We start from the raw sequence: 9,728 nt of genomic DNA on the forward strand, positions 1-9,728 counted from the left end.
CCCGAAAAGCGATTTCTCCCCGAAAATGTTTGTGAGGGAGGATCCTGTGCTCCTGAGATTGAGTGAGCCTTACGAACCCTGATATTAAGTAATGATTATTAATCCACCCATGGACGGCATTTTTGAACAAATGCACTGGATTTGAAATGATTTCCAATCTCCTGGTACTATCGGTGGGGTGTGGTACTGAAAGATCGTTGAGCACATTGTTTTTTGAAAAGTTTACACGAATGTAGTTCCAAAATTTTTGGTTCTCTGATCCAGAATATGAGGTACAAAAATGAACTCTTAGACCGATAAATTCAGCTTTTTGTATTGAAGCCACAACCGCGTTTTTCAATAACATGGTATCGATGGATTACCCTGTGTGTCCATAGGCTACATATTGTTTTCATCGAGAAGCCATACCTACGAGCATAAATACGAGTGCTTTTGACGCCACGTTCTCTGAAGCCGGGAGAGTTGTGCTCCCAACTCGACTTTCATTCATAACCTTCACTTTACTTTTTAAAAGCTAGAATATATTTTCTAAAATACCTTTGAGGAAAAAAACGAAGAAAATGCTATTGTAATAAAAGTCAAAAGGACAATTTTTTTATTTTATTCGAATACAGCATTTAATTTTTATTTAAATGAACTGGAGTCGCTTTTTATGCGGGGGATACGTTCCGCGTAAATCAAAACCGCGTTAATTCCAGAAACCGACTTCACTAAAAATCGATGTTTCATGGTTTTCACGTGCTTCCTAATTAAAAAAAAAAACCGCGTAAAAAAATTAAAAAAAAAACCGCGTAAAAAACGACTTTTAATAAAAGTCAGTTTTTCGCTATTTTTACGCGTAACCAAGGTCTATCGAGTTTCAAATATGGTGCATGCTCCTTGTGCTACATATAATAGAATGTGTACAAAGCATAACTTTTCGGCCATCCAAGAAATTCCTGAAGTAAGGCCTTTCGATTAACCAAAGGTCTGTTGACCTATTTCAAATATGGTGCATGATCTTTGTGCTACATAGAATAGAGTGTGTATGAAGAATAACTTCTTGGCCATCCAAGAAATTCTTGGAGTAATGCCTTTTGTTCTACACGCGTAACCAAAGGTCTGTTGTGCTATTTCAAAATGTGGTGCACGCCTTATTGTAGATAAAAAAGAATGTGTACACAACATAACTTCTTGGCTAACAAAAAAAATCCTTGAGTAAGACTTTTAGATCTACACACGTAACCAAAGGTCTTTCGACCTGTTTCAAATATATTGCATGCTCCTTGTGGTACTTGGAATAAATTCCGAGATGCGCGTGAAAATAGTCACGTGAATAACGATCCGAATTAGAGACGTTGTACCGGTTGGACGTAAGAGCGACATCGGTCCTCGACTCTGAGACCGACTGCCACAGCATCTGCTGGACCGATGCACAATGGTTATGATTCAACAGCGTTGCTTATATGGCTTCTTCTTGTTTGCCTCTCTCTCCGATGGGACACGGAGGTCCACCCATGACGTGATTACATGCTTGCTTTTTGCTGGCGCAGATGGACACTTTGGTGACTTATCGCATTCCTGCGCCTTGCGCCCTTCCACAATGACGACACAGGTTGCTACGGTCTGGGCCCTTAAAGTCATAGGACTTATGTCCCGACTCTAAGCACCAATAGTACCTGTCCATTGAAGGTGGTTGAAGTTTGCTTATTGGTCTTACTGACCAGCCGATTTCAACATCCCTCGCTCCATGACCTAGGGTAGGCTAGCTTCGTGCCAAATGGACGACCTTTGTACCGCACAGCCCTCTGACAGCAGAGACGACGTCGTCCACGTTCGTGACCTCGTCCAGTTACTTGCACTGGAAGGTCACTTCCGTCCCCAACGACCTCATCTCGGCGCCGTCACCCAAGATCTCTTCCCGAGCAGCACAAGTCAGACAAAAATGGTTGCAGCAACTTGATTGTGTCTAAATCTGGTCACATATGAGTTGCAGCAACCTATGTGTGCTGCTAGGGTTGGGCCAGTCGTCCCGCTAGCTTGTGCTCCACGTTCCAGCACCAAAAATCATTTCACCTGTCTTAGTGCGTCTGACGCTTCGAGCGTCCTGTTCCAGCGACAATCGCCTGCATCGACGTCGGCGTAATTATGCTTATCAGTTTTCACCAACAAGGCCTCAACATTGTCTTTAACTTTCTTTGTGGGTCGAGATGCGCTCGACTTCCGCTTTGAGCTACTGACCAGCTGCCAGGGATTTTCGGTCACTTGTGCCGATGGCACTGGTCGGGAGGTACCCTCTTGCGGCCCGCCGGCTTGCGTTTGGTTGGTGCCTTTCACTTTTGGGCCGAGAAGTCACCTTCTCGGGTCAACGCCCTCCGGGCTCCACTACACCCCGATCTGCTCCGTCAAGACAACATTTGGCCTACCGTCGCCTACTGTTTGGTTCTGCTCTGAGCACTTTCGTCGATTTGCTGTCTGAGCCGTTTTTGGCGCAGTCTTTTCCTCATTGGCCGTCAGGGCAAAATCAATCGATTTTGCAACGAAGGAGAAGGCCTCAGTTGTGGTACCTTTGTCGGCCTTTTTGCTTCCACTGGGTGACTGATAAAACCGTCCTGTTCTTGTCTTACGACTCGAATAGCATGGCGGTGCACCAGCGGGTATTTCAGTTCCTTACTGATGTTCTGCCTTCCGCTTGCGAACTCGATAATGTTACCACCTGCATCCCGGCTAGTGGTCAAAATATTGTACCCAAATAGGAAAGTAGTCTAGATTATAGATGCTGTAAGTTCTATAGACGAGCTTTGGCGAAATGCCAAATGAACTCTCAATTAATGTAGCCAAACGATCATGACGTCACGATTGCATTTCAAGCAATGGCACATCTGACGTCAAATTCGCGTGATACTCACTTCTCAAATCCTTTATCTTTATTTGATTTTTTAACTTTTCACATCTTACTTCTCGCTATTCACTTCTCGATTCTCACTTCTCAATTACAGTCCCATCCCGATTTTGGCAACACCCGTTTTTGTCTACCCCCGATTTTGGCAACACCCGTTTTTGGCAACATTTTCTTCCCGATTTTGGCAACAACCTCGAAAATATTTTTTTTATTACTTATTAGAGCTAAAACCTTTTTATTAATATGTTATAGGATAAACAAAACCAAAAGTGAATGTCATTAAGGTTTATATGCGTATTATGGGCTCTGTACGAATAGTGGGTACTTTCACTGAATTAATGAACCACCACTCGTATTACCGCTCATTGCAAACAATGTCTATTGAAACTTTTCTGCTCTTTTATTCACGTTTTCCATGTCCCTATTCACACTACCCTAATCTAACCAGCCCACCGTAGAATGTCGTATTTTTTGGCATCTCACTGATTTTGCCGTCGATAAGCTATTAAGCGAAGCCCGCTGTTTACATCACAATACAACCGATACTGCATGAGTGATCCAGGAACAAGCAACCCCAGTAGGTTTAATTGCTAGTGCTTGGCACATTCGATTTAAAAAAATGCGCTGTCTAGCCATTAAGTCGTTTTGCTCATTACGCGCCTCTTTTCTGATATTAGCGAGAAACTGTCATTTTATTTTTTATCCGTCTTTCTGCTGAATTCCCGTATAGAAAATAGGCAACATTTTTATTTCCTTATTGTTTAAAATTTACGCAAATTTGTCTAGCGATTAATATCAGAACACTGTTGGCTTTTCCATTTTCCTGATGTGTCAATTGCATAACGAGCCTTTTGATTCCAGCATGTTTGCCAACAGTTCAACAGTAATAGTAAGAGTTTGGTAACATGTAACCGTAAGGCTCTCGAAAAAATCGGGTTAATCTAAGCCTACTTGGTGCTCTGCCGCGGGGCAAGTTATGAGCCTCCTAAGATCTTCGAAATTGAACGTTCGATGATTCGTGACGATGACGTTTAATGGTCTTCAACGCTCACCATTCACCAATGGAAGTCGATTGAGTGAAGCGAATCACTTGGTAATACAACAATGAGCGTCGTCCCGGTGCGCTGATAGAAGAAGCCATTCGAGCATTTTAAAAATGAAGACCTCTATGAGTCTGGAACTCTAGTACACTGAATGGGAGGCGTTGATACTTTCTCTCGACTCTCGATCACATTGAAAGAAGGGCGAATAAAGGAGAACACATGATTTGGTTTGATTGTTTGGTTCATCATACTAGAGCAAGCGGGGTACGAATGCAAAAATCATTGCTAACATGAATACCTCACCACGGCTTAGCTTGTTAGACGGTGTTGCTCATGGTATCACAGCAACAATCGCTCTTACTCGTTGTTTGGCATCCATCTGAGTGAGACAATTCACTCATTGGCTATGGATGTAGCATAGATTGCAATAGATCAATGCTCACAATGCTCACTCACTCACACTTCCAATGTCTGCTCTCGAGTGTTCTGTTTGTGAGTTCCCATGAGATCGCTGGTGTAATTCTAGCTGTTTCGATAGGCGAGTGATGCATCACATGTGGTTTTATTATTCAGCCTATGACCGGAGTGGCCTGTGAGTTACATAACAGTCGTCTCCGTCCACTGCTGTACGTTACCAGTCACGCAGTCTACAGAGGGTCCGTAAATCGTCTTCCACCTGATCGATCCACCTTGATCGCCTTCTTGTGCCTGTCGGATCGTTGTAGAGAACCATTTTTACTCCAAGTGCGCGTTGGTCCTCCACAAGCATTGTCCAGATCTCGTACGTACGCTTTCCTGCCACGTTGCGTCTCCGAATTTGTCTGCTGATATCGTTATCGGAGGTCAAGTGAGCCCAAGTACACGAATTCTTCAACCACCTTGATTTTGTCGAATAGCCGTTGTCTTCTCTTGAGCCTACTTCGTCTTCAACGTGTTAATCACTAGTCCGATCTGCTTTGCTTCCCTCTTTAGTCTGATGTAGGATTCTTCCATCTTTTCAAAGTTATAATAATGAAAGTAGTGCATGGAGAACTGGAGTGCGATGACCTGCAGCGAGCACCAGTAGGTTGACTGCTATCGAGTGTCAGAGGTGGCATGCCGCAAATGGTCTTCCAGCTTCACTTAACCACACTATCACTCGTAGTGCGAGGTGCACATAGTGCTCATGGCTCGATCATTGCCGCCTGAAATATTCCTGGCTTGAGTGCTAGGAGACCAACTAGTGCAACGGGTTTTGGTTTCAGTGAGTCGAGTGTAGTTAACCCATACTCACACTACATTGGATACGCTTGACCAATGTGCAGAATGCAGATTTCCGTTACCATTTTTTAAAACAATGGAACGTCTTATGCCTTGCGTTCATTTTTCCATAATGTCAACGAAAATTATGCACAGAACTTTACTCTTAATTACACCGACCACAAGAAAGTTTGCCTCCATCAAAATCCATTATATAAGAATCCGAAATTTGTAGCACATTTAGTTATCTTGTATCCATCGGATCGCTATTTGATTTATACAGTGAATTATGATAAAAACAAGCATTTTCGGTGGACTAAAATTTATATGAGATGTCAGATTGAAGAAACTTTTTTTTTATCACTACAATTTTTTGTAAGGACATGGCCGACGCTATTCTCAATTTCAAATATTATTTAATATTAAATTTGTATTATGAAATTGTCTAATTAGTTACATTGTCGTTTGATTACCATTCTTGAGTTTGTTTCAATTTTGTTTGAGCTACAATCTCCGAGTTATGAATAATATCGCAAAAATGACAATTATGATGCACGTGCATCACTCAAACACACTCCACATACTTTGTAGTACATATTCTAAGTATTTAGCTTCAATCACGCAAACAAAAAAAAATTGAAATTTTGTATGAAATTTTTTTCCCGTTTTTGGCAACATCCCCATTTTGGCAACATTAAAATCCGGTCGTGTTGCCAAAATCGGGAAGGGACTGTATTTGCTTCTCATTTTTCACATCACATACCACACATCTCCCTTCTATCTTCTCTCTGTTTGCTTTTCACTTTTCATATCACATATTGCTTTCTCACTTCTCACTTCAAATATCTCACTTCTCGCAACTCACTTCTCTCCATTCACTTCTCGGCTTTCGCTTATCACTTCTCGTTTCTCACTTCTCACTTCTCACATATCACTTCTCGTATCAAATTCCCCACTTCTCACTTCTAATTTCTCGGCTCTCACTTATCACTTCTCGTTTCTCACTTCTCACTTTTTACATATCACATCTTTATCTCCTTTCTTACAACTCAGTTATCTCCGTTCAATTCTGACTTCTAACTTCTCACTTCTCGCTTCTCACCTCTCACATCTTACATCTCGCTTCTCGTATTGAATTTCTCACGTTTCATTTGTCGTTTCCAGCCCACTTCTCGGCTCTTACTTATCACTTCTTGTTTCTCACTTCTTAATCTCACTTTGAATTCTCATCTCATCTCATCGAAATCTCACTAATCGTATCTAATTTATCATTTGTCACTTCTCATTTATCGTTCCTCATTTCTCACTTTTCGCTTTTCACTTATCACTTCTCGCTTCTAATATCTCCCTTCTCACATCTCACTAGTCACTTCTCGGCTCTCACTTGTCACTTCTCATTTCTCTCTTCTTTTTTCTCACTTCACACTCCTCACTTCCCCCTTCTTGCTTCTCACTTCTCACAAATTACTTCTCATTTATCACTTATCACTTCTCACTTGTCACCCCTCACATCTCACTTCTCACTATTCACTTCTTGCTTCTCACTTCTCACTTCTTACTTTTCACTTCTTAGTTCTCACTTCCTCACTTATACCTTATCGCTTCACACTTCTTACTTCTCTCTCCTCACTTCTCCCTTCTTGCTACTCACTTCTCACATAATACACCTTTTTTCTCATTTCTCACTTCTCACTTCTCATTCGACCTAACGGCTGGGGTCAAATGACCTTCGGAACTGATGGCCTTCGCTCTAATGACCCAGCATCGTACCTTCCCTTGAAAAAGACTTATTTTTTTAAAAACCGCGTAAAATCCGAAATCCGCGTAAAAAACGACTTTTGCAAAAATCGATCAAAAATCAACTTTTTGCAATTCCTGATCATAATATCTGGTTTACAGTTCGCCGTTGAGTCATAAAACGGCATACTTTTCCATACCAACGAAATGGGTGCTTTAATGAACATTATGCAACTCAAATGGGTTGCATAATATTCATTATAACACTCATTTGGGTGCTATAATGAAAAACCAACATCAGAGCAGTTGTTACATGACTACATTTTGCTGAATTAGCTTGGGTAAGTGTTCAAATAGTGTATTCTCTGCGTCTCGCAGGACCGGATTTAGCCAGAAGGGGGCCCCGGGGCCGACGGTATGTGGGGGCCCCAAAATGTACAAAAAAGGTTGGTTTTGGTACATAAGATTTGTGGGGGCCCGGGGCCACGGCCCCCCCGGCCCCCCATAAATCCGGCCCTGGCGTCTCGTAATAAATAAAATAGTTTGATGGACATGGCATCAAAACTTTCCAAAAGCAAGTACATCTATCGCTTCACGTTTATCGAACTATGCAATGTGGCACCGCAACATGGAATCTCTGCAGCAACATAATTTATTTGCAAGAATGATCATGTGGAGTAAATTCTGGAAGGAATTAGACAAGTACAAGTACAATTTTGGCCCAGATTTGTCATATTAAAGTCCATTTTTCGTCATTGCAAAAAATAGCGTGTACAACTCGTTGCAAAACTCGATTTTTTCAGCACTCGTAGTATTTATAGAACACGGCAAGCCTCGTTCGATAAACGTACGACTCGTGCTGAAAAAATCATCTTTTTGCAACTTGTTGCACAACTATTTTACAATTTACGTGATTTCAAGCCTTTTTCGAAAAATCGCGTAAAAAATTTAATCTTAGTAAAAAAACCGCTTTAAAAGCGACCCCGGTGTACATGGATTATATGTCTTACACTTAAATATGGAAATTATTATGCATACTGGGAACATCCATAAATTACGTAACGCTTAGAGGGAGAAGGGGGGTTTGCTTCAAGTGTGACGACCCATCAAAAAATTCCAGATGGTTCATACAAAAAGTGTGATATAGGGAGAGGGGGTTTGAAAATGGTCAACTCTTTATACTGCCGTCATACGCATATTTGTCCCATGTTTGCTGGGATTCCCTATATACATGGGACATTTATGCGTATAACGGCAGTATATAACATATATAACATTGAACTTAACTGCTTTGTAGTTTCCTTCCCGAGCCATTCATTCCATTCCCGCTTTTAAGTGGCCACCCGTTCCGTTAGTATAGTTATAGACCATTGGTTTAGTTTTCGACCTGTAATTGCCCCTGGGATCTATTTTTACCTATAACTATTAATCTACCAATTGGTACCAATTTTCAGTTTTCAGATATTTTTTTTAATATGGACTTATGCTGTTACTCCAACAAATGATTCAATTGTTCAGCTTTTTCTGCTAAAGGACGCTTATCAGCAATTGCATTAGTGAATCATGGCTATAAACTTCTTTTCGTTATTCACAGCACACTGTTCAATATGACTTCTATATGCTGTCTAATCTAATTATCACTTAGACCAAATCGGAGCCAATCATGATTCTTTGCGATTATTTGCTTTTGGTAAAAAAAAAATGCTTTCCTTTCCATAGTGGCAATTAGAAAGAGCAACTCCAGTAAAGACAAGCTAACTATGCGATGTAAAAACTTTTGGAAGTCAGACCGTTTCATTTCTGTTAAAATTTATCCGATGCTGCATTAAATTGTTCAATATTGAACTAGGCTTAGAAAACCACAAAAATGTAATCACTTTTGAACATGTTCATTTTTATGCACTGATTTTATTTTTCATGAAAATTTTACAACACGAATACAACGTCAATTTTGATATCAAATATATTCAAATATGATACGATGAAAACTGCAATCCAATACATTTTGCCATTTTAACTGATTCCGATATTGACTCATTTCTCACAGCTTAATACCATACTTGGCTGCTTCGTCGCGATACTTCTCGACAAAGGTGTTATCGGGATCGTACTTTCCTCGGAGGGCCGTCCACTCATCCGGACGCTTCTCGATCAAAGACTTGACCACCTTGGCCGTAAGCTCACGTTGCTTTTCGCTACATTTCTTACATCCAGTCGAAACGGCATCCGGAAGATACTTCTTCAGTTCGTTTCCTTCGGCAGTGCAGGGACCGGCATCCATCAGGCAGTTGAAGTAATTCTTGAAGAGGCGGTCCGAATTGAGGATTTCATCCACATCGATATTGTCGTACTTGGTGGGATAGCTGTCCTGGGCGATGGCCATCGCTACCAAAGTTAGCAGGATAACGATCTTCATGGTTGGCTAGTTGAATATGAGCTGTGCTCCTGGAAGTACCGAATTGAACTATGTCGAATATTGTGCATCGTATCGTTTATATACGCTTCAATTGTCTGATCGAAAGTGTTTTTGTTGTTTAAAATTATGTAGATTGCACCTAAATATGATGAGTTCATCTGCACGTGCAACGCAAATAATTGTTACAAGGAGCGTTTATATAATTGTGCAATGATCCATCAAGTCCATCAATGATATACGTATTCGGATAAATTACCCGAAAGCACAGTAATTTATTATTCGTTTTCCACTTCAATTTTAGTCATACATTAAGAATGTATTTTCAAGTAATTGTTACGCAACAGACAACGCGATCCATTGCTTCTGAAGAAAAAAAAATGATTTAGACATTCATGGTAATCAGTTATTATTA

At 40.8% G+C, this 9,728-nt stretch overlaps 1 protein-coding gene across 1 annotated transcript; it reads right to left on the bottom strand.

Annotated features, from left to right (window-relative positions):
* Positions 1-8,627: 8,627 nt before the first annotated feature.
* LOC134228047 (ejaculatory bulb-specific protein 3-like) lies at positions 8,628-9,341 on the bottom strand. The gene has a single exon (XM_062709809.1). It carries the CDS (start codon positions 9,314-9,316, stop codon positions 8,942-8,944), a length of 375 nt encoding a protein of 124 aa, XP_062565793.1. The 5' UTR covers positions 9,317-9,341; the 3' UTR covers positions 8,628-8,941.
* Positions 9,342-9,728: the final 387 nt, after the last annotated feature.

This window comes from Armigeres subalbatus, chromosome 3, assembly GCF_024139115.2.
Source record: "Armigeres subalbatus isolate Guangzhou_Male chromosome 3, GZ_Asu_2, whole genome shotgun sequence".
Taxonomy (NCBI): Eukaryota; Metazoa; Arthropoda; class Insecta; order Diptera; family Culicidae; genus Armigeres; species Armigeres subalbatus.

Bases quoted from the DNA above. Each gene is read 5' to 3' on its own strand.
- LOC134228047 (XM_062709809.1), bottom strand. From the start codon at position 9,316: ATGAAGATCGTTATCCTGCTAACTTTGGTAGCGATGGCCATCGCCCAG.